The sequence below is a fragment of the Anguilla anguilla genome, chromosome 14, assembly GCF_013347855.1.
Source record: "Anguilla anguilla isolate fAngAng1 chromosome 14, fAngAng1.pri, whole genome shotgun sequence".
Classification (NCBI taxonomy): Eukaryota; Metazoa; Chordata; class Actinopteri; order Anguilliformes; family Anguillidae; genus Anguilla; species Anguilla anguilla.
This window is the reverse complement of record NC_049214.1, coordinates 6,032,409-6,057,881: the sequence shown is the minus strand read 5'-3', so window position 1 is coordinate 6,057,881 and position 25,473 is coordinate 6,032,409. Positions and strand designations below refer to the sequence as shown.

The window sequence follows — 25,473 nt, the reverse complement described above, 5'->3', positions numbered from 1 at the left end:
GTGCATTTTAGTGTTCTGCAATTTAATATCATAGTAAAACATTATGGGAGTCAGGTCAGAGGGCATGCTATTATTTCTAAGTAAATCGGTGTGTTTTAGACAAAATTTTCATGCACATTGTTATCTATAGCCAATGTGCAGAAGTGACTAAATGACTGGTCTGAGGGACAAATGCATCCATGTTGTTCAACATCAATGCAAACTGTCCCTAAAAATGCACATATTGTACATCACAAGAAATTACTTGTGTTCTACCACTTAAAAAATAGGCCCATAGAAAATGAAGGTGCATCACAATGTCTGAATTGCACACACACCCAGTGTTAGATTCTGAAGTTTTTTTTCTACGGGCTCCCTGTAAATGTGTATACGCTCTGTAGCCATCAGGTTAGTGGTGTTTGGCTGGTGACTGTAATATTTTAACCCACTAATTCATAGTACCTCTCCTTTTTAAAAGTACTTTCCACCCACGAAAGGAAAAGTCTTCCACCATTAGTGGTGAAGAGCAGTTTCCGGGTCAAGAAATTAGCATTCATGCTGAAGTTCTGCAGCAACATTTTCAAAGCACCATCCATAAATTATGTTTCCCAAGTTCCAAAAACTAAATGATACATTGAGATGGCATGTTGCATGGAATTTTCAGAGGAAAGTTAAATGACTTGTAATCGGGCATGTCAGTAAGTGGGGTGGAGATTTACCCAGGGTTCAAACGGTCAAATTGAGGTGCAGTGGCTTTTTAAAAAAACTGAGCATACAGAGTACATTATGAAGAATGTGACAGCTTGAGTAGAGCAGAAATCACGGCAGTCACAATGTAATAGTTTAACCCTAGGCTACACTTTAAGTAAAAATGAGACACTACTTTCACTGCAGTACAGCCCTACATGCTAAAGTACACTTTACTTTCACTCCTCCATGTTTCCACACCCGGGCTATACAATTATTTGTGACCTGTTGACCTTGTGAACACACCCACACAGCTACAGACAGTGGGAATGTAGCAACTGCAGAAAATGAATAGATAAAAAGCAAAAAAAAAAAAATTATAAAAATTTAGACCTGGGAAGAAAATCTCTTCCATTGCCCAAGTTGCTCTGTAGAGAGCTACATGGCCAATACTGATACCACAAAGCTGTAAGCCCCAAAGACTTTAAAAATGCAGCCATGTCTCTCTGGGGTTTGGTGGAATTTGAAGGCTTTTCACAGGCCTCACACATCACAGTGTATTCACATGCGATCACTTCAAGGTTGTCACGTGAATGAAACAGAAATGGCTAAATTTCATGAATGATAAATACGGGGGGGGGGGGGGGGGGGCTACTACAGCTGGTTCAGATGGAAGTGAGTGAAAGTTTAAGCCCAGTCTCTATGGGACAGCGCTGAGGCAATAACAGATACATTACAGGCATTTAGCAGACGCTCTTATCCAGAGCGACTTACACAACTTTTACATGGCATTTTTTACATTGTATCCATTTAAACAGCTGGATATATACTGAAGCAATTTCGGTTAAGTACCTTGCTCAAGGGTACAACGGCAGTGTCCTAACCCGGGAATCGAACCTGCAACTTTTCGGTTACAAGCCCAGTTCCTTACCCACTGTGCTACACTCCGTCCAACGGATACAGTACATAAACCACCGCTAGACAACGCAGGAGCCTCATAATGGCTGTGATTACAGGTTTCTATTGCGGTGCTGACTTCATTTAATCTTCACAACGGAGAGAGGTCTGTTCACTTACTGTGAAGCCTTGCAGGACTCTGGTTTCTAGCCGAATGACTCCTGGTTGTATGCCCAGAGGATGTGATTGTGGACTTATAATGGAAGTCTTTTGCTGCTGCCTACTCATTGTTGACCGATAATGAGTATAAACTGACCAAGACAATGAAATCAAGTCTCCTCTCAAAAGACACCTTAAAAAGTTAATACTTTCTGCTCAACTGGGATTCCATGACCAACCAAATAGAGGATGTAATATAATTCTTATGATCTCTTCATAAGCAGCAATTATGTATAATCATATCATCACCACAGGCCTTACACAATGAAAATTTCTCAAAACAAACACAGGTCTCACTAATATATACTATACTATATTTAGCTTAAAACAGCATTAGCAATGTACAAGCATGTCATTAAATAAATGATTATATGGCGAGTTTAGGAAACTGTTCACACTGCCTAGTTCATACACAAACATGTCATGTCATGGCAACACGTAAAGCTACTGCACAGGCAATGGAAGGGAGGAAGAACGGCTACTGACTGATGAAACTGAAAAACACAGCTTGAGGGCCCGTTTTCCACAGCAAGCAAAACTATTCAAAACAGCTTCAGCAATTCACTAGATTATCCTTGCATTTTAATAAAGCTGACTCCATACAGCCACATTTAAAGACCAGTTGCCCTATTTAGAATGGATGTGGACATAAAACATCCCACTCCAAATGTAAGTGGACTTACCTGATCCTTTTCAGGCTTGTCAGAGAAGTCATTCAAGCTGTTTGAAGTCAGATTTCGACGAGCGGTCGTTGGGCTGCCTATAAAAATTGTCACAAATGTGTTAGGTCTGCATTAGTCGTCATAAATTAAACTTCGTGGAATGAATGCCAACAGCAATGGCAGAAATGGCAGTAGGAATCAGAACTGAAGAGAAAGAGAGATAAACTGAGCATTCCTGGTTGAGTTGCGAAGAGAAAGCTCATTTTAAACTTAAGACACCTTGCTCGACGCTGCTTAGAGGTGTATTTGAAGGGGAATTGCACTTTCAAACACATATGGGCTTATTTTGTTTATATTGTCCTTCTAATGAATGTGTCGATCTTCATTTTTCGATTAGTTATTTTGTTTTAAACGTCTAACGTTAGAAACAAGAACCTATTTTTTTTTTTTTTTGCGCAAGTCCACATAGTAGTATGGTTTCCGGTTTTTTCTTCTTCTTCGAAGAAAAAAATAGCGTTGAAGTCACGCAATGATATGCTGACTAGGTCTACTTCCTGAATTTGTAAAGGTAAGCAACAAAACATCATAAAATATTAACAAAACGAAATAACTAATCGACTAAATGAAGGTCGACACATTCATTAGAAGAAAATTAGAAATAAAATAAGCCCATATGTGTTTTAAAGTGTAATTCCCCTTTAAATACTCAATAGCTCCAAGTTCATTAACCTTCATGGCTTCCATACCATCAGCACACACAGGGCCCTACATAACTGACAATAACAAATTGTAGAATAGCTGTAACAGGTCACTGCATGTAACTGTAAACAATCAAGCTGTTTTTACCTTCTCATTACTAAGGCAAGAATACACCCAAGTAAGAATAACTGTATGTGAGACATACGGTTAGTGTGTTGGTAACTGGACATTAAACTATTTTTGGACATTAAAAATGCTGACAAATAACAAACAAATAAATAAGCATACATTTCTGCTACTTATTTTCCCTGAGTGTTAGTCGAATTGTGTTTTTGAATTTGAAGTTCTATCCATTCCAAGTTATGAAACGCTTCACTCTTCTGAAATTTTCCTAATGCAGTGTATACAATATATATATAGTGTATATAATTATATTGTAGATATTCACTGTAATAATACACATTAATACACTGTTTATATACAAAGACAGACACTAACAAAGACTATAAGCACATGGCAGGCAAGGTGGCAACATAAGTATAGAGAGGCATCTGTACCAACAAGACTGATAAGCTGTAAAGGACACTGAAAACAAAGCAGAGAAAAAGCTACAGGAGCATGCTTAATGTCACTGTGCAGAATGCAAATCATTTTACTCTTCCTTCGGTCATTCTGTTTCCATGGAAGCCCATGATAATATTGACGATATCAGTTGGATGCAGCCACCAGAGGGGAAAGAATACTCGTGCACAGAAATGAAATGTTTCATTTGGGAGGATGGGGGGGGGGGGGGTTGCTTAACACTGAAAAGCCAAATATGAGGAAGTGTATATGCCCTTGGGACTGGGGTGATGACATACAGGCCATTTCACCACTTCGTTCATTTTTCTGGACAGAGAAACCATTATTAGCTTGTGAAGAGAGGTAATGGAACATACTGTAATATCCAGCTAGGCAATGTCAGTGTACCTTTAACTGGAATAAAGGATTTTCCGTTTGAAAATAACAAAAAAAAAGTTGCATGAAATCAATGGTGATTTGTTAAGGTGCTACAATAATTACACAGGGTTGCACTACTCTATGTTTAAGAGATTGTGACTAAGCTAATGGGGTGGATTCTACAGGTGGCACAAGTTTCTTTGAACTTACTAAGCCATTCCATGCTGGAACTCCTCTGCATTTGCAGCTGCACTTCAGTGTCGCGGATTGTTAGACAAGGCACAGAGCTTTCGAGCGGGCTACGTGCTTTTTAGTGGCAGAAGAGAAGAGCAAGCCAAAGAAAAGAAAATGAAGGAAAGAAAGTATACAGAGCCCCAAGACCAGATCAGAACAGGTTAAGACATACAGTAAGCGCTGTTAAAGCAAAGCAGTAGGAACTCATCGAATTTGGTGTACCTATGGTAATATGCATTTGATTCATTTATTCATTCATTCATTCATTCGAGGGAAAAATATGGCAAATTTATAGCCTTACACTGCAAGCATTTACTTCAGGAAAAATCAAGTTAGGTCTGTGAGTTTATTTTAAATTGAGTGACATCGAAAAATGCAACAGGGAAAGAACACTGATGTCACTCCACTACACTTTAGCATTAGGCACAAAGGATATTACATAATGCACAGTGATTAAATGTTGATTTAGTAGAGTCATGACTCGTTGTTGGATTGTTGTTGTTTCAGAGAACAGGAAAAACTCAAACTTGATAAGTATCCCGGAACTTCCTTGTTGCTTTGAGAAATGTGAAATTTTATACCGTGAAAGCTACAAGAAAAACTAGAAACTTTATTTGCATTGTTTGGCTGAAATGATCATCTTCAAACCAAGGCAGCATAGGTCAAAATGAAGCTAATGCATTTGAATTGTAATTCTTGTTTTAAGTCAGTCCTCCCTGACAGAATTAAATTAGAGAATTCCAGAATATAATGCAACTCTGAAATAACGTCCAAATCAGGGCTAGGCAATAAACTGCAAATATAATTCAAATCTAATTTTTATATATAATTATTTTAATACATAATTATCAAGGTCAGAATCATCATTGCTATTCAGCACATCATCTGACTTTTTAAACTTTAATTATGCATGATACGGTCAAAATGCTTCCAGGAAACAAAAAAAAAAACTAAACAAAACCCAAAACCACCACTATTATCTAATGGATGTTGATATGACAGCCAATCAAAAGCACGGCCATGCAACTTCTGAAGTGGATTCTTTCCCCAGAAGCATTTCACTTAACCTCTGAAGGAAAGCCTTGTAGATGTTCTGAAATGTTCTGCCTTGCCGCTGTCAGCAACGGTCACAAAACAATTTAACAACTAAAGTAATGGAAAGACATCAGTGTTGAAGATCGTTTGTGTACACCTTTTCACATAACCTATTTTTAAAAGATTACATTTTTTATGTCTGATGAGTGAAGGGCCAAAAACTGGCATACTTCATCATTTCCAAAATATTACTGAAGGGACGAAAATGGGAGAAAGGCAAAAGCAACAAAAACAGAATTATATGAATATGAAGACTGCACCAAACTGGCATCAGCATTACCATTATCCTGGTTGGAAAACAGCCTACTTGCACTGGAAACAGTCTTGCCGATGTCCGCCAGTGAGCGAAAGTTGGATTTCTTAGTCTGGTGGCGATGTTTCCGAAGCAAGGTGTACATCACCTTGTCCTTCAGGTCAGCCTTCAACTGACCGTTTTCAATCTGACTGTCAGTGATGACCTCTGCAGAGAGACAAGGGTTCAAGAGTCACATCATGCTAAGGGCAAATATGTTCCCCATTAAACTCCCATACGTGTGGCTCATTACACAAGTTGAGGAATTCAAAACATGCCCAAAATAAGGTTAACAAAATACAATAACACAAGGGGAGAAAAAAAAAAACATTTCAGAAATAAAACAAACCTGCAAAAATCATGAATGGTAAACATGCATATAGTTTTGTACATTGTGCAAAACCCTCTCAGTTTAGCCCTCTCACCCAAAAGTACAATGCCATAATATTAATATTTCATATTATATACTGTTAAAGGCAACCTAGGCAAGAAGGAGTAAACAGGCCTGATGGGAAAGACTCACCAACCAGTTGCGGAAGGGTAGAGGCCTCCAAGTCCAGCATGATGGTGCCTCTCTCGATGCAGGTCTTCAGCTCAAACAGGCTGTGCAGGGACAGCGTGGCCACGTGAGGCTTGCTCCAGCGCTCTCCCCCCTTCTCTACCTTCTCTTCAAATTTTATCCACCTAGGGGAACACAGAAGCTTTTACGTGCAGGACCAGAACAACAATAGGATGCAATCAGTATTTTGCGATACATCTTCGTTTACATGTTAAGGGCTGCGTTGTAATAAAACAAGACCAGGTTAAAACCTAGTATATGGCTGGACCTAAGACACGTGATCCAGCCTACCAATGGTGTGACTTCATAACTCGGCCGACCAATGGTGTAACTTCATCACTCAGTCAGTCAGTCAGTCAGTCACAGACATTCGCTTTTGTAGGGCTGGCCCCGCTGTTGCGGTCCGGCCAAATAAAAAATTAAAAAACAAACATATCTAGCATCATGACAAAGTGATCACTGGATTTAATCATAACCACCATGTCACTCACAGGTCTGTCCCTAGAGCAGACAGATTATGAAGGTACTGTGAGCAATTCAGCCATGCTTGTTTACCCGTGGCTCCAGTGAAGTTAGTTATCTTAAAAAGACAATGAGGGTTAAAAAAAAAGAAAACCACAAAACACAGTCTTTTGCAGTTTTATTACAAAATAAGGGAATGTGAGAGAGGGAGACAATGAAGGTTTTCTTTTCTCGATAAACAAAGATAATAGTATTTAAGGTCATCACAGTTCAAATAAGGCAGCAAAAAGGACATAAGTTGTTCTACAACTGCATTCCTCTGTGGAAAGTGATCTTGCCTTGAGACAAGAAAGCTGTATGTTTCCCAAACGGCCAGAAGAAAAAAAACGTCCAAATGGAATTCAGTAGAAACACTTGTGAAATGTCAGTCATTGCTTCCAAACAATGCTGCATTCAACAAATGAACAAGGATGAAGTCACATTTACGCTGTACCATTTATAATGTTGGACAGGTGCCATACTTCTGTATGTAAGTAACAGCAGTGGCATGCAACAGACAATTTCAACAAGTCAGACTAAAGCCCTTAATCCTTACAGTAAGTCCTATGATTTAAAACCAACTTTACCTACAGCATCCCACCCGGATAGAAGAACTCACACATCATTTATCATAAACCTGTGTTGTGGCTATGTGCACGTGTGTGGTCTGTAACAGAGCAGATAGTTCACTATTTGTGCAAAAAAAAAACTTCAAACGAAATTACCACTTAGATGAAAATTAAATATTAATTAATTTCGTGAATTCAAAGTGTCCCTGAGCAAGACACCTAACCCCTAATTGCTCCCAATGAGCTGATTGGTACCTTGCATGGCAGCCTTTCACCGTTGGTGTGTGAGTGTGTGTGTGAATGGGTGAATGAGAGGCATCAATTGTAAAGCGCTTTGGATAAAAGCGCTATATAAAAATGCAGGCCAGTCCATTTAAAGTGACAATAGGGGGAACCCCATGAGTTTTAAGTGAAATTCAATCTTTGACACAACAAGGTCCCTGGATTAGGTGGCTGAAGATTCCACCTCTTGCAGCAGTGTCTCTACCATACTGTGACACACACTGGATGTCCAGGCCACAAGGAAAACTGTGCTCATGTATAATCCAATGCCACTTCATCCATGGCATTGCTGGAATACAAGTTTCCTGGTGGGTGTCTTACCCAAAACATGATCAAATGCACTGCTTATTACCTTTTACTATTCAGTACAAGACTGCTACAGGCTGTTATGACTGCTAAAGTGTTCCTGACTGTTAATCTTATCTCTAATGAGATCAATTTTCAGTCAGTTCGAGTAATGATGAAGCAGGCAGTGAAAAGTTTAACACTTGAGAAGATTAACTTAATTGTTTTAATTACATTCTGCTGTCGGTCTTCACAGAAGGCTAATTATAGAGCCTATATCCCAAAAGGTCTGACATTCATTTCTAAATTGGGCAACAACTGATTTCACCATCATGGCCATTCATGCAGAAGATTTACATGTAATAAAATATGCATGAGGCCATAATTATGTGTCAACATAGTAGGATTATGGAAGAAAGCACAAAACTAATGCATGACTATTACTTAAGAAAATATAGTAGCAACAGGATATTTAAAATCTGACAGTTTTGAAGATCAATGGTCCTTTAGTGCACTTTCTGCATAAAGCATTTATGCAGAATTATTTGGCCGGAAGTTTTACATCCGTTTCAGTGTAATTATTTTTGTACGATTTGGTTAACAGAAATACATCGTGAGTTCTAATGTCTTGCACTGAAATGTCCTCAGCTTACATTCGGTCCACTTCTAGTCTGCAGCACAAATTTAGAAAACCTGCCATCGGATACAATGTTCACGATCTCAGTTTTGGAACAGGACGGCGTGAAGCTGGCGTTTGATGGGTTTTCTCCTCTTGTGTGGTGTGACCTTGCCACCACGTGCGCTCGGCACCCTTCCTCCTCTCTCAAGACTCGTATTAGCATCGATAATGCGGCTGCTGGTAACCAAGCGATGAGATTTTACTGCGCTCTGTTGAATATTAGCATGGCCAACGGGCCCTGAACCGCCCTACCTTGCAGTCTCCTTCCACTCCATCTCCTGCCCATCCACAGCCAGCAGCTCGTCCAGCTCGGTGAAGAGCTGTGGGGGCGGTGGGCCATCGTCTTCCTCGCCCAGGATGAAGCGGATCCGCTCAGCCGCCGAAGAGACTGGAAGAGGAAGAAAATCACTGTTACTTAAGTCCTGCTCCATAACCTTTAGGCCTGTAGTCTGCTCCATGACCATTAGGCCTGTAACCTGCTCCCCCCCCCCACCCCCACCCCCACCCCCACATTCCCCTTTGACCTCCTTCAGTTCGTGTCGAGAAGTTTTATTCACTTCCTCGGACACTGAGGGGTATGACTGGTTGTTTATACTGTATATGTGCATGTTTGAGAAAATTCCTAGACCTTTGAGTGCACAAATACCAAAACAGACTTGAATGGTTTAATACTATATGGTGAATCAATTGCAATTTATAGAAATATGGTCAATATGCTGTCCAAAAGAACACATTTACCTTTGAACTAAAGTACAAAAAACCAACTACCACCATTTGAAACAAAATGGGTGAAAATGGCATATTACAATCTTCAAACATATGGTGACACTTTCAAACAAGATGTTTCCATTCTGTTCAGAGAAATTATAGGCCGTTTGTGATGCTTCCATAGATAAATGGAAACAGACCACTGCAGGAAGAAAACATCTGAACAATTCCAAAGGTTCTTTGCTGATATCGCAGTACAAAAACACTGATGAGGGAGTGGAATGCATTGCTCAAGACTAGAAAACAAAGCAGCATTTTCACACAGGACAGAAAGTACCACCTTGTTCCATTATATTTTGAGAAAACTTCACAGTTGTGCCACGTATTGTAGGTGTGATTTCGGTACGTAAAGAATTTGTACGATTCTGCAGACCTGGAGGATCTGGTTTCATGAATGCTGACAGACACGATAAGGTCATTAAACAGGCAATGTCTTTCCAACAGACTTTACTGAGGCCTGAGAAATGTATCGCTCTTGTGAACAAAACATTGTAGTGCTGGAATACTAGCCAATTAAACAAGCAATAGTTGCCTAATATATATTTTTTTCATTTTGCAATGGCAACACAGGTAGCACATTAAAATAGGTACAGATGATACACCTTTCAATTATGCATAGAAATTCTCAACTCATCCCAACCATCACCAATGCCTGACACTAGCTGGACACTGCATCAAAATTTCATGTGCAAATGTTTACTTGGCCGTCCCAAGCCAATTAGTTTGATATGGACAGAGGGGGACTTAGCATCAGGGATCTCCCAACTTCACCTCACAGCAAGGCACAAGCTGTGCAATACGCTAGTTGATCCGGACACAGCTCCTAATCCAACTGCCCATCAGAGACACTGGGGCTTTCCTCACACGTGTCTCCTTACTAAGTTCTTGGGCTAATTAGGCTGCTCAAATAGCTTTAACTGTCCACTTAAGTCCTCGTTTGACGTCTACTTTGAACCCAGCACCACTGGGACATAAGACAGCGGGGAAGACCTCTCAAAAGACGAAGAACCAGTGTCGGTTTTTTCCCCAGACTGAACGCTGCAATCTCACTCACGCCGGCACACTTTTCACTAAAGAGTTCATTTCAGTGTCCCGTCTTCATTATTCTCACATACAGTACAGTGGTATATCCTGCTCCAGGCCACGTTGCTGCAAGGACTGAGATGCATGATTGCATGTTGTCACAGGCACATAAGCATCAGACAATATCACAACGTGCTCCACTGTCTTTGCAACTCGCCAGTTAAAAGGATTGTGTACAGTTACTTGTACTTACAGTATACAGAACCAACAAACACTTCCCAGTCAGGGCTTGTGGGAAAAAAAACAAAAACTGTCCTGTTGTTGGTAGATACAAAAATAAGTGGTTGGCTTCATGTGCATATTTGCTAGATCAACAGGATTAAATAAAATGTTGGTGGGAAAAATGGCAGGATTTGTTTAAAAAAAATAATTTAAAAAAAATAAATAAAACTGTCTGCAGAAGAGACTAGGAGCCCGTCTTCAAAATGTCTGGTTTTCACCATCGTTGCTCAAGTGCACAAGCCTGCTATTACAGTGCAATTCAACTCTTTTCCATGTCTCCATTTTATATTGCCATATCATTGCTACTAAAATTTATTAAATTTAAATAAAATTTTAAACTCGAAGGTTGTTATAATCTAGGGGGCCCACAGTTCTGTGCAGTACAGGTCACAGAGAAGTGAGGTGGCTGGATGTACTCATGTAAATGGTAACATGGGTGGATCCAGGATTTCAATGAAAGACTTGTCTCTACAACAACTGCTAATTTTTCAGATAGCACAATTCTACCAGAAATATAACTCCAGCTTTTGCTTTTAAATGAGCTTTTTACTAAACTCCCCATCTAACATGTTGCAAAAACTGCACAAATTGATTTAGTCAATCTGATGGGGGGCGGGGGGGGGGGGGGGGGGGGGGGCTGGGGTGGGGTTGAACAAATAAACCCTGTGAACCAATGGGTATTATCAAAAGCCTTAACAGAACCCCCGAATCTGTTAGTCCAAAGAAGACTAACAAGCATTTTTTGTTCTTCCCATTATCCTCAAAATGTTCACTTCTTCACATAAGCAGTGGTAAAACAGTGATACACAGAGTGGCAAACTACTCTGCAGAACGTGGCAGGTCAAACTATAAGCAATGCTTTCCAACCAGTGTCCTGTAACTCCACTCAGAGAGGTCACATCCCCAATCGAGGGTAGAAGAAGAAGAAAAAAAGACATAAGTTTTCATCGAAAATGGTTTAATTTTTCCTAGTTGCTTGAGGGAGCAGCCTGTTGAGAATATACAGAGAGCGAGCACGAAGGAATCAGGGAAAAACGCATCTCTCAAGTTTCTCCACACGTTGCACCTAACCAGTGACCATGTCCACACAAAGAGGCCTTTGTCTCCTGTGCAGAGTTCATGAGGGGGTAAACACCAGCCCATGGGAGTGAGAGGTGCTGCCATGCTCAGCTGCATCTGTACTCTCACTTTCAGTTAGACGGGCACCTTTTCTACACACTGAAGCCCATGTAAAACTTTCTATACAGAGACACTGTGGAGACTTCAGGCTTTTATTTTTTTTTTTTAAACGGTTCATTAAGACGGTACATACTGGAATTAGCACTTTCGTGCAAACGCTATCAAAGCCAATATTGATAATGACATGAAAGCAACTTGCCACTCATCTGTGAGCTGAAAGTCAATCGCAGCACATAATATGATGCTATTGTGGTAGGATAATGCCATCTATTCATGGAGTGGAAAACGTTTGTGCTAGCTCGTCACACCATGAACAATGGAGACAGCATTTACTCCCGCCTAATCTTATGCAATTTCCTCTTCTGATCCACTGAAGGCTCGGTGACATTCCCATGAGGGATAGAATCAAACACAGGAGTGCAAAGACAGAAAAATGCAAAGTTACATCCAGCACTATTACCGCAAGAGTTTTGTGCATTTTCATAAAGGTTTCAGGCGTGCCTTTTGAATTGGTCAGTGCAATAAAAAAAAAAGCAGTTTTCACATCACATTACTGCCTCTCTAATGCAAAATATATCCTTGCCGTCAGCTGCGAGCAAGATGCACGAAGGACCTTTCTGTATCACTTCATATAGACGTACTGTAGGTCTAAAAATTCAGTAGCCATTTCACACAACTAGAAATTTGTCAAAATGTGTCAATTATAGGCTACTTGTTATTACCTGATGTGTCCCCAGTAATCATATCAGCAATAAAAGCATAAGTTAAGTGTTTAACTTATAAGTTCAATGTTTGTTATGTGTGTTCTTTCCAGATGGCTTTTACACACAAAGAAAAAAAAAATGTTAGAGGGTAATCCAAGGACAATTCCTCGCCTTATTTGTCATTAGGTTAACATGTGCTAACCAACAGGACTGTTTGCTTCCCACACACCATACATGTGAAACCATGTCTTCCAGTACACTGTCAGCTACAGCTAGCCTATGTCAGTACTGTCTAGCATGAGTCTTAGTGAAGAGGGGAAAAAAACCTTAAAGGACTCAAATTGCTGGATTTCAGTGATCAGCACTATAGCTTAATTTTTGCAGGAAATTTCATAGGGATTTAGAGAGTCACTGGAAAAGCCAATTTCCTAATGCGGGCAGTGATGAAACATTATCACATCTCTTCTATACAAAAATTGATGTTCAAGCTTTGCAAACAGTTCTTCCCCCAAAATACGAGGGGTCACAATACTGTGAGAAAGCAAGCAGAGCGGTTCTGTTCTGTTCCTCGCTCTGTGAAAACTAAAATACGAGCGGTTTTCCAGAGGAAAATCAACACTTTCCACAGTAGTTCTCAGAATACGACAGGCTGTTTTAAGAATTGGTCTTTTCCAATTCCTTGGTTCTAATGGCCCTGAACTCACCAGTAGGGGGCGAGCTCTCTAGTCAATGCAATGCAATGCAATGCGGACTGGGTAACGGCAGGAGGCCGTAGGCACGCAGTGTCCACGTGCGGCTGGGCTAAGTGCCACCTAATCCCAGCCGCGTTTCCAGCCCCTCCCCTTGTGCACTGTCACGCAAACCAATCGGGGAGAGACAAGACCACGTCCATACTCCTGTGTGTGAGGATTACAATGCTTAAAATACAGAAATCCAGCTTCCATGTTACTGCCAGGGAGGCAGAACGCATGTTATGGAGGATGAAGAGAGCATGCTAATGGTTCCATTATTGGGGGGGGTAGGGGTGCAATAGGATGCCATGGCACATGGATCTGCAATGCAAGGGTATGAGGAGGAGCAGAAATTACTTGATTTATGACGAATATCTCCATTCCAGAAGTGTTATTCGGACTATTTTGAGATAGCAGATGATGCAAAGTGGTCAACTGTTAGGTCAAGCAAATGGAGACACCACAATCTGGAGTGTACACTTATCTGTGCTGTAATTTTGCCAATACTATTTTTCTAGGTTCCACCAAATAAGGCCTTGAATTATACCAAGCTTGCCACACTTGGCCATGTTACCAGTAACACATTTTACATGGTGACAAGCAAAGCCTTTTCATTTACTCCTTTGCTTCCTTTAGAAAGATAATGCAACAAGTCCGAGATACCCCATGAGCACCTTAAGCAACCTGAAATTGAGAATGCCAGCATTTAGATCACCTGTCTGACCCATGCGTAGATAATACAGATGATGCCCCCACAGGTGCAGAGAAGGTTTAGGTGAGCAATAAGGTTAGATTAACTTGTTAGAACTGCTAATGGGAGGGTGGCTAACTGCTTGAGAGGATTAACGAAGCGGACTCTCCAGCAAAGGAAGGAAGGGGGGAGGGTCCTGCTCTGCCCACACACCCACAGGGGCCAGATTCCCATAGATCTTAGTATTGTAAGAACTGCAATGGGCTGGGATATGGGGCAGGGCTATTAGCCAATACAATGTGCCCACAATTTCAAGTAGCATAACAAACCTTCCCATTGAAAGAGACCCCCAACTGCCCCCTGTACTGCTGAGAATGGAACATAATAATCACAATAATCATAATCACAATCATAACTCCCATCTACAATGATCGGTCACTTCAATATAGATTCAGTGGCCTTACTGGAGAGGACCAGAGCAGGCCTGTATGAATGATCTTGCCGCTTTGAAGCTGATGGAGCAGGCAAGCGGGCCCAGCGTTAAGCACTGCTGATCCTGAACGAGCCCTGTCATTCTCGTTTACATATCTGATTAGCAAGGGGGTTTCAGGTCAAGCTCCACTGCAGACAAGGCATGGCACGCTATGAAATCCCATGTGGCACTTGGGCTACTGTCAAAGACACCGCAATGCTTAGATTTCAATAGCAGCTTTGCCGAGTTGAGTTGTCCTTTCGTTCAGGATTATCTAGAAAAAACATTTTTTTTTAAAGAAATGAAGATGTGGATTGTTTGCATGTATGCCCTTCCTTATCAAATAAAAAAAAATCCAGAAAAAAAGGACTCATGGTGGTTCCCCATTGAGCGAGATCAAAGCAAGATCAGCACTGATATATATTAGTGCAAGACAAACATCGGACAGCTCAATTCGAATGCTCAAAGCTTTGACTGACAATATGCACTTAAGAGTATGCCATTGCCACCGTTTTGCTTACTAGTGGAAATTCTAACTGTAAATAAAAAACTCTTGCAAATCGTGCATTTCTGAAGCATACACACTCAGCACATTGTGAAATGAACTAGGCCAGACACAGCAGACAGGAGGCTGGGGCAGGAGCCAATAAGGAACCGAATTTGCCAAGAAGAGAGATGACACCAGGTAACAGCTGAGGCCTTCTTTAAAGTTCAGTTTGCACACGTGTCAACTTTCGGAAGGCGGGGTGAGAACGTGAGGGTTGTTTTCCTGCAGTGGTGTACTGTAGCTTGGTCATTTTCAGAAGAAGTAAAAGCTACGAGATCACAATTTCAAATCTGCCGACCTCTGCATCCATAGCCTAACATCAGTTCCCCTGTACTCAGTTTGCTTGTAAAGTCTCGTTTACTGTATTTAATATATTCAAGATTAAAATGTTTGTCACATTTTTCATTTTAAAACAACACTAAACATGTTGTTTCAGCATGCTAACTACCAACATCTGACAACTTGTGTATGTTCATACAGTTAAAATTCTAAATGCAAACTTTAAGGACCACAGCAAAAGATCAGGCATCAAGACTTGCCAGTGCTAGCTATGCCAAGGGGAAATTACACAAAGTAATTCTATATTCCTGCCACCAATGAATTTTACCTGTGTACCAGAGCAATTCGCAATGATACGGTTTTCCTACAACGTAAACACAAAAAAGAATCATTTGGCCATCATAGGTCATGCAAAATCGCACCCATTCTAGTGTTTAGCATTTCAACTGGCAACAAACCCCACTGCGGGTTACATTCCCTTGCTTGCTATTAATGCATGGGGGCTATAGCTTGTGATGTTGAAGATGGTGATAAGTCTACATAATTCTATATCAGACACCAAACTCTAAAAATAGGGTCCTCAGGTGGAGGGGGTCATCAAAAAGGGAAAGGGAACAATCTATTCATGAAGAAATACACGCAGACTGACTGCAGTATAATTCAATCCACTTAAATCTGCATGTTACGTACGTTTGTTGTGGTGGTAATCTACACCAAATATAGCACGGTTTGTCCTCATAAATTCTAATCTGAGCCTTCTATCAGTTTAGTCAAAATGACTTCAAAGACAGCTATGGAAGTTTAAAGCGATTGAAATAAAGCCGCTCAGCCTCTCAAGAGAAACTACTAAAAAATAGAAAGGCGAAGGTTGAGAATTAAACCCCCATATGTATAGATGGTTAGTTTGGACATCATAAGGATAATGACAAGTAGCAGACAGCATAACACTAATGTATGTGTACAGCTCATTTCAAGAGCAGGGTCCACTTGCCCTGATCATTACGTGGTCTTCTGTCAAAATGTCATGCAAAATGGGCCTTGGTTTCAGTTTAGAGTTGTCCATCTTACTGGGCAACAGCAACACCTAGTTGATCAGGTGCCTGCAGTAGCCTCAGGTGAATTATCAAATTTGGAAAAAAATAAAAAATAAAACAGTAAGAAAATCATTTTAAATCTGACAGAGTAAAAAAAGTGCTTAAGAATTTCCCCACAACACTAAATCCACAAAGCACCAGCCGGTGATACTAAGTTCCAATAGCCACCTAAAAACTTGTCAAATTGTTAGTTCACATAAAAACCCCTTCCAGAAACACCACTTGTCTGCAAAATTCAAATAATTAAATAATTATCTACATCACGTGTACCCTAGAAATCGGATGCATCTCAGCCAAATGAATTGCCAATGTGGATGACAGACATCATACGTTAGGCCAAACTTACCAAGGGGCTTGAGGATGCTGGTGCTGACATCATCGGTATTCTCCCCATCCGATTTGTCATTTTCAGTCACTTTCTCTTTCCTCTCCTTGTGGCTGGACTTCCTGCGGTGGCGTCTTCTCCTCCTGTAGCTCTTGGGCACGTGCACACCGACGTATACAGTGTGGTGACCTGCAGGCAGATCACAAATTCAACAGTTACGACAGGCAATACCTTGTCAGGCTCGATTTTAACCTCAATTCACAGCACCTCATCAAAATGATTTTAAAGAAACGGTTCCCCAACAGCTGTTCTTGGCAAGAAGCATACAATACAAATGTTGCATTCTTTTACCTATACAAGATTATTAAGAAGTAGTAGGTACTGTATGTAAAGTGAAGCAAATTTGCAGTTATGACATGTTGCAGTGTAAAACAAGACGCACTGTGTAAAACATTTCTGATGAGCACATCTGACTGAGTTAACATGGGTGTGTTCACGGAGAGGGCGAAACATTCGACAAGACGAGACAGGAACGGGTGCCAATCCTTTCGTTCTGCTCCACTGGGAGGGAATCAGGGCCATTTGTCTCAAGGTAAGGATGTGGAATAAATGCCAAACACTTCCTTACAGCAATTCACACAGGAAATGACTCACAGTTTTAGGGAAGTTGCTTTAGAAAAAATACCAGACGAACAAGTTAACATCAGTCCGTCAAACTAAATATTTTGGCTGAACAAAAGTAGCAGGAAGCTGTGAACGTTCAGTGCAGAAATTCTAGTCGCTGAAGTACGATGGAAAAAATGGTTTCATAACACAACCCCTGCCAATCCAGACTGACCAAACAAACCTGCACAACTCTTTCAAAGCATTCAGACCGTAAATGCCAAGGAATTACTTCCTTGAATGAAGCTGTAAAGCAGAGAAATAATGGCACGCTTACGCTTGTGGGGGAAACAATTGACATGTCTTCAATTCATTTTGAAAACATTTAACAAATTATTTAAATTGTGGTTAATGTAGTGTCTTTATGCTAGCTCAAAAGGGCTGCGCAGGACAAATGTGTTTAGGGGGAATACTACAAAGGTACCTTGTACTTGCAGACAAGACTCCTCTCAATGCCTTCATTAAAGACAGACCTTCTGCTTACCGTGCTCTTATAACTAACACTTTGCATTGTACCCATACCTTACTGCAGTAATTTAGCAGTTTAACAGACTGTGAAAATGGAGCTCAGCTGTGTGTTTGAAGGCACTGCACGACAATGTCAGTTTTAAAAAGGTGAATGCAAAGTGCATGGGTCTTTTTATTAGTGCAGCAATTCAAAACAAATGAGTGGTGGAGGTGTGGCTTTAAGCCTGTGTGGGAATTGTCCACTGTGAGTTAAAGTGAGCATCTGAACCATGTCCATCTATGAATTATACAGTGGCATTTAAAAAGCTGCAGTCACTCAAAATGTCACCCATGAATTAGTAACAGACAAGTCTGAAATCCTAAAGCGGGTAGGCCTAGTGGTGGAGCACCACCCTTACTCACCAAATGACCAATTACAAGTGGAGCATTTCCTGTCCAGAACAAAAATATAAAAGGCACATCATAATACTGGATGCATTATGGCAGTAACCAACGGTAGAACTTAGAAGTGAAATCTATGCATTATTGATGCAGGGCACTCAAAGGCAGTGACTGTCAAAGACTACAAGGGAGCCTCTCGGCAGAGTTTGGGCTCTCAAATCCAACACCAGCTGCAGATGGCAGCCACCCTGTTCCTCACACATATTTTGGGGCAAGCTCATAGTTTGGCCTGTGAGGCCCATTGGCTTAGCAGGCCAAGGATCACACTACTTGTGTATTGGCCCACAAAAACAATGAAGAATTGCACGATGTGAACAGCACCATCAAGCGTGATGAAGTCGGCACAAAGGGCAAATCAAATCTTAGAACAGCATTTCCTCAAGGTACAGGACAAGCTACGAAGGTCAGTGCAAAGCGGTCCTGTTGCAAACTAGTGAAAAATCACCACTGTGCCTCAGACTATTTATTAATGCTTAAAACAGAGTGCAGGCAAGTGGAATGAAAGCTTTACGAGAGCACGCGGAAAAGAGTAGAACTTTGCAGGAGTGGGACGAAGAAAACTGTTGACACGAAGCCAGGCAATTGCACAGCTGCACAGAATGAAACGGGGTGTGTGTGTGTGTGTGTGTGTGTGTGCATGTCTGTGTGCGTACGTGTGTGCGAGAATGATAATGCAGCCGACAGAGAGAGCGATGCAGGATAAAGCTAACATACCTAAAGTTATTTGTAGTTATAATTATAGACAATTTAATTACATTGAATCTAATGAAAAGTCATCCCTTCGTGTGAGAAAAGTCTCTCGCTCGCTGCTCAGCCCTCAGTGTGGGCTGCACAAATACATAAATTCTTAGGGGACCGTGGGGGAAAAAATCTCAAATTACACCTTCAGAGCAACCAGTGTTTTCTGCTGGTCATGGTAAATGGACTGCATTTATATAGCGCTTTTATCCAAAGCGCTTTACAATTGATTTTCAGGAAGAAAGATCACATGATCTAAACCTTATAACACTGAAAGCCACCAAACCAAACACAGGAGTAGTTTTGCTTTGCCAGATGCAGGTGCCCGCACTGCACGCGTCTATGCATCAGCAGTATTTTATCTTGTCACCACCACCAGCCAGCCAACAAAATTTGCCTACGGTTCATTGGGTCTAAAACAGTGGTTCTCAAGCTCGGTCCTGGGGGCCCCACTGCTTATGCTGGTTTTCCTTCGAACCACAATTGTAATTCCAGAATTTTAGCAAGCCTTTAATTTTTCTAAATTAGGTGCATTTCGTGTTAGAGGGCATATTAACCCTCTTAAGCCACATTATGTCAGAAATAGCTTTGCATGCCATGAAAGATAGACAAAGAAAATGATAACAAGCCGAACCTGTATTGTGTTAATAAGTTTAAAAGAAAAATGATTAAAGAAATTAATCAGCAACGTTATTAGGAGCCTATTAATTTACCTCAGTCTTTAATTTTGATCAGTAAAAAAATTGCTACCTCTTATGTAATTGTTTGCAATAGAGCACAGTAAGCACAATGGGAATTTAATTCTTTATGGCATGCATAGCAAATTCTGACATAATGTGGCTTGAGAGGGTTAATAACCCCTCTAACATGAAAAGCATCTAATGTAGAAAAATTAACAGCTTGCTAAAATTCTGGGATTGCAATTGTGATTGGAATGAAAACCTAGCATACGCAGAGCGTCTACAGTATGGATCAGAGAAAAATGACCTAACACAGCCTTTACAATATGAACACAACCTAATTGCGGGGCCCTATTTGATCTGTAATTCATTTAGTTTCAATTAGTCATGACTGGGAGCACTTCAGAGAAGTTCAGAAAATTAGTTTCACGGCGTTAGGGGCTAGCCGTAGAGCGCAGATTAGGCCCATTTAGATGCTCTGTGTATAAGCACATCAAGATATTGATGATATATCTGTATCGTAGAGAACTGTATCATTTCTGTTGTACGTTTAGACTAAATCCCAATCATACATCTGCTGAGGCTTTCAATTACATTTATAAAATTTAAATCTAGAGGCATGGTGGTCCAGGACTGATGCAGGCCAGTACAGGACCTGAACAGGTACCGATATGAAAGCAGTTCAGGGGATGGGGGTAGGGGAGGTTTGTACGCGACAAGTTCATAAACATCCCAACAAACACAAACATCTAATTCCCAACTCCCAACCTCGCCCTGTGCCCAGAGGGCCTTCCTAAATCCACCTGTACCTGTAGCGTTTGCCACCTAAGGTGAGCTGCACAGGTTTGCCGTCGGTTATGTACCAGTTCAGTCCCTGCCTTCCGGTAGGTTCTGTTACCGCAGCAACGGGGTCGAGGGAGCAGCGGCAATCCCTGCAGAGAGAAAGCTGTGGAAATCCCTTCAGACCCAGGGGAGTCCCTCAAACAATACGCCCCATCCTTATCCTGCATTAGCAACATGTGCACTATAGTGCAGCATCTTCAGCAGCTGAGGATGTAGCCTGAAGGCTCAATGTTTCACTACCAGTTGAAACAGTATGGCAGTATTTCACCACTTTAACCTTAGAAACAAAACCGAAGGCTCAGACATCCCGTTGTAAATAAATCGCCCTCCTTGTAGGCAAGAGCAATCTGAATTCCGTGTCTTTACATGTGAGAGACGAGCGCCACAGACTGATGGGCAGGAGATATTTCAGCTGGATATACAGTAAGGGGTCTTATTAGCCCGTGTAACTGCACTCTAACCTTTATTTAAACTAGGAGTGCCAAAGAGAGAGCGAGCAAGAGTGGGCATCGGGAACACCAGGGCACACATCCACACCAGCTGCAATAAGGTGACATCTTACTTTTTTTTTTAACTGGGTTTGTCCATGTGTAAGTGTGAGTATGAGTATGCATTTATACAGTGACACACAATTTATGGTTAACTTACAGTTATTCATTATGTAGAATTGTATAAATACAGCACCTCATTGCAATAACAGTTTGACCCCACTCTATGTGGCCACAGCTTCACTGCATATTGCGCTATATTTAAAATGTTTGCATTCATGTTCGAAAAGTAAGCACTGCAGCTCTTGATGTTTGCAATTTCCAGGAGACATTCCTTCACAGAAACTCACAAATGCTTGCGAGGGCTGGCTGAAGGTATTTCTCACATTCGGTGAAAGTGAGATTATTCTGGCGTGTTGAACAGTTGGACAGGTTCACATAGTTAGCATCTGCATGTGGAGACACCTTCATGTGAGCTAGACCTTCATCTCATACAATAATCCCCTTCTCATTCCACCAATCCATACATTAATAGAACAGACAAAAGAATGATCAACTTGCAATGAACTATTCAGACACCGTGGTATGGAGGCAGATGTGTGATGTGGTTTGAGCAAAACTGATCCACACTACCCGAACCTCTGACTCAAAGACAAAAGGGACAGAAAGAGAGAAAAGTAAAGAAAATATAGCATTACCTTCTACCTCCTCCTCGTCACAGACGTGCTTGACAGAACACGCTCCACGGTCCAGCACCGCCTCGTCCTCCACCCTGTAGTGACAGGAGAGAAAGACCGTTCACACTTCCCTTCTAAAGATGCTGTAGAGCTGAAGGAACTTCAGGGAGAGCCATGGCACAGTGTGATGCCTGTGCTGACCATTGGGCTGATCGGTCTTCCATCAGTGCACAGGACCATACTCTACAGGGGGACCAGCCACAGACATGCAGGAGCAGAATACGCTAGCAGGGGATAGCATGGCAACTAAAGGCTCCTGTATGGAGCCTGCTTGAGTCTGGTATGCAGGAAGCCAACAGCTTGCAGCGCTGGCCAATCCAGATTCTGGACTTCTGATATTGGGGCAGGGTATTTACACGCGCACTCACACGCGCACGCCCAATACTGGTGTGTGTCCTGCTCCTCACCTCAGCAACAAGCTACGAATCACGTGGCTATCTTACGACGCGCTGCCCTTTTAGGGATTAGCCCAGCTTTGCTTAAGAGGGCAGCATGCGAGCAGTGAAGACACCGGCTCTTCCTTCACTCGGCCCACAGCAGACAGCAGCTCCAGGCCAAGCGCAATTATTCAATCACTTCTGAAACAGTTCAAATAGTTTGGTTTTTCAGAGCCTTCAGTACTTCACTATTGATCTATTGGGCGGTCGATTTCACTTTTCTTCATTAACATGAAAGATGATTCATGTATTACAAATGTCAACAAATGGTAATAGCGCATCAAATTTTACACAGACTTATTCTGTGACTGAAAGGACAGGCCCACGTGCATAAACTAAATAACATATTGATGGACCTCGCAGTCCCACATCTTTTATTCTACTTGGAAGATGGAGGGGGAAAATTTTTTTTTATTTTTATTTTAAAAAACAGGGCTCTGTTAGAACAGCACTCAGTCAAATTTGTGGTCAGACGTGAACTGATTTTGTCTCTCATTTTGTGAATTCATCCATTCAAATGGCTTTTAAGAACTCGGTTTTATTTTAAACCTCCTTGGAAAAGCAATATAGAACCATAACATAGGGAAAATAGCATCCAACCACAAAAATCACTTAATATCCATTACAATTCCATAATTTCCTCAATAAGAAAAGCACACTCCCCCTTAGTTTCCAGCTCAAAGCTTTCTTCCAGTTCAGATGACTGAAGATTAACCAGGGCATACCGTACTGCTGATGAAATATAGTAGCTCCACAGGGCATGACCTATCTGGGTTACCCGAAACCACACAGTGTAGAAGGGGGAGGGTGCGTAGCATTTGGCAGGACAGCGGTAACAGCCCACCAAGATGAACTACAAAGAGGCCATTTGTCTCTGTGTTTTTACGCACAAGCAAACGTACAGCAGGTTCCTAACGTTCTGAAGGTTGGCCGTTGTGTTTCCGTTGTGTCCTTCAATCCGTTTTTTTGGGAACCTGCCCAGTGATGATACCCAGATCGGGCTGAGATGTTCCTTCAGAACACACAAGCTGGAAAGCTGCAGCTGTAGCCTCATCACATGGTTCAGACCGGTGGTACACAGTCTGTACTTTCAAATGAATTGCTCTGTAAGCTGGCCATTCCCGTTGGTTGGGGTTACATCACACATGGCACAAACAGCTGTTGGCTAAAACATAGAATCAATGGTCCACTGACACTTTGCACGTGGGGAAGTGACGGACGTGACAAAAATGACAAGACACAATTCAAAGGGGAAATGGGATTTTGCCATAAACGGAGGGATTGATGTGGCTTTTTAACTGAATTAACAACGCTCCCAATCAGAAGTTGGCAGAAACTATTTGTTTATGGTAGTGATAATTATTTGAAACGATTCTGTGACCATTCTCTGGTTTAGCCAATGAGTGCTGACTGATTCTTTTTGGGTAGAAATGACCGAGTGGCTCAAAAAGAAACAAAACTGGATAGACATATAAATTTAAGCTGTCTGCAAAAGGGTGCTCAGATCAGGCCACGCATGACCTTGTGTTGAAAATTAATCCTTAGTTTACAGTAGAACCGAAGAACCCCCCTCCTCCCAATCCTGGAGCTCAAGTGTCCAATAAAAAGGGGAGTGGGTGTGGAGATAAACAAAAACAGGAAGGATACAAGCTGTTCCTCAGATAACGCCATCAACTCATCTGAATTTCCCAGGAGAATCCTCTATCCACACAAATCTTGCTTAGAGATGTGATACAGAAAACTGACAGAGTCCACTCAGACCCCACTGTAAAACCCAGAAAGCAAACAGAATAGGTTTTGTGTATCATGTTTTGCATATCAAACCAAGCAACCCTGTACCCTTGAACATCAAGACCCAGGGGAAACAGAGCACGCTATGCAGCTCTGGATTTTACCCTGGACTTTGTGTGCCGTTACAGAGATTAGGCTACACACATTCTCTGGTGTTCTCAGCATTGTGTGCATGCATGTATGCATGCATGCATGTATGTATGCATGTATATACAATGGGCTCCATAATGTTTCAGGCTAATACATTTTTTTCTTGATTTTTTATACATTTTTGTTTCACCATGTAGAAATTGCAGCACTTTTTAGTGTTTCCAATTACCCAGGTGTGTTAAATTGCTTCCTTAGTGTAGGAATAAGACTGCTTTCAGTGTATAGTCTTGATTCAAGGTCTTTTTCATCATAGGATAAAGGTGATCACTCGGAATAACTTTGTATTGATTTGCAGTGACCCTTACCTTCAAGGGGACAAGTGGACCCAAACCATGCCAGGAAAAATGTCCCCCACAGCATAACAGAGCCACCAGACCCCCTTACTGTAGGGGACAAGCATTTAGGCCTGCACTGTTCTCTTGGTGTACGCCACACCCACTTGCCGAGAATATACATCTGACCATATCACTTTTTCCTCCACATCTCTGTAGACCAGTGTCATTCTCAGTCACATAAGAAAAAGTTACTATTCTATTTTTCCTCACATATCACACTAATGAACGAGCATCAGGGTCATTGAATGTACGCTTTCGACCAAAATCGACGTCAACTGGGCCTGCTCAGCATTTTTATACATGCCAATACAGAGTATGATAGGATGTTAATTGCTTAATTTTATCAAGCAGTACTCCTGTACAGAGCATCTGCATTTGTCATGTTTCTCCACACATTCAGGTTTTTCCTTTAATTTGTCATCTGTCTGTCTGTGTGTGTGTGTGTGCGCGTGTGTATTATATATATACACACACACACACACACACACACACATACATATATGGTATTTATGCAAACAAGGACCGTTCATTTAATCTCTTTGGAATTTCCACTGACAATAGCTGTGCTAGTAGCCCAAGTACTTGAGAAATACAAGGAAGCTGGAAAACCTCCAAGTGTCGCAAGTTCAGGAATTCTTCTCCAAACCCATCTCTTGTAAACTATGTACACGCCTGCATATGCCCCCCTGCTACTAGCTGGCGACAGTGAAGACAACTTGCCGTTCTCCAAAACACGCAGTGCCAGCCAGCACTTTCACACCGCATCCACAAGATGCTCACATGTAAAGATCACAGAAGCGACTACAGCAGACTAAAGCTCTGAAAGAAAACCCACTTTTTAACCTGTCTAATTTGTCACTATACTCCACTGTATGTATGGAACAAACAATTATCTGAAGTGGTTTCATTTTGCGAGCAATCACTTTCACTCTAGAAAGCATCGTGTCAACTGGCAAATTGATTACGCATACAGCTTTCAACAGCATTCTTATATACAATTCTTACAACATAATTAGCTACATCATAAAT

General features: G+C 41.4%; 1 protein-coding gene across 1 annotated transcript in view; it reads right to left on the bottom strand.

Moving 5' to 3' along the window:
• LOC118212651 (electrogenic sodium bicarbonate cotransporter 1-like) overlaps window positions 1-25,473 on the bottom strand; it is a 47,843-nt gene that overhangs the window by 20,825 nt on the left and 1,545 nt on the right. The window contains exons 2-7 of the mRNA XM_035390797.1: window positions 21,693-21,766; window positions 16,695-16,862; window positions 8,831-8,966; window positions 6,227-6,387; window positions 5,692-5,871; window positions 2,466-2,542 (exon numbers count right to left, since the gene is read on the bottom strand). Coding sequence (XP_035246688.1) covers window positions 2,466-2,542; window positions 5,692-5,871; window positions 6,227-6,387; window positions 8,831-8,966; window positions 16,695-16,862; window positions 21,693-21,766 — 796 coding nt within the window. The remainder of the gene's footprint in view (window positions 1-2,465; window positions 2,543-5,691; window positions 5,872-6,226; window positions 6,388-8,830; window positions 8,967-16,694; window positions 16,863-21,692; window positions 21,767-25,473) is intronic.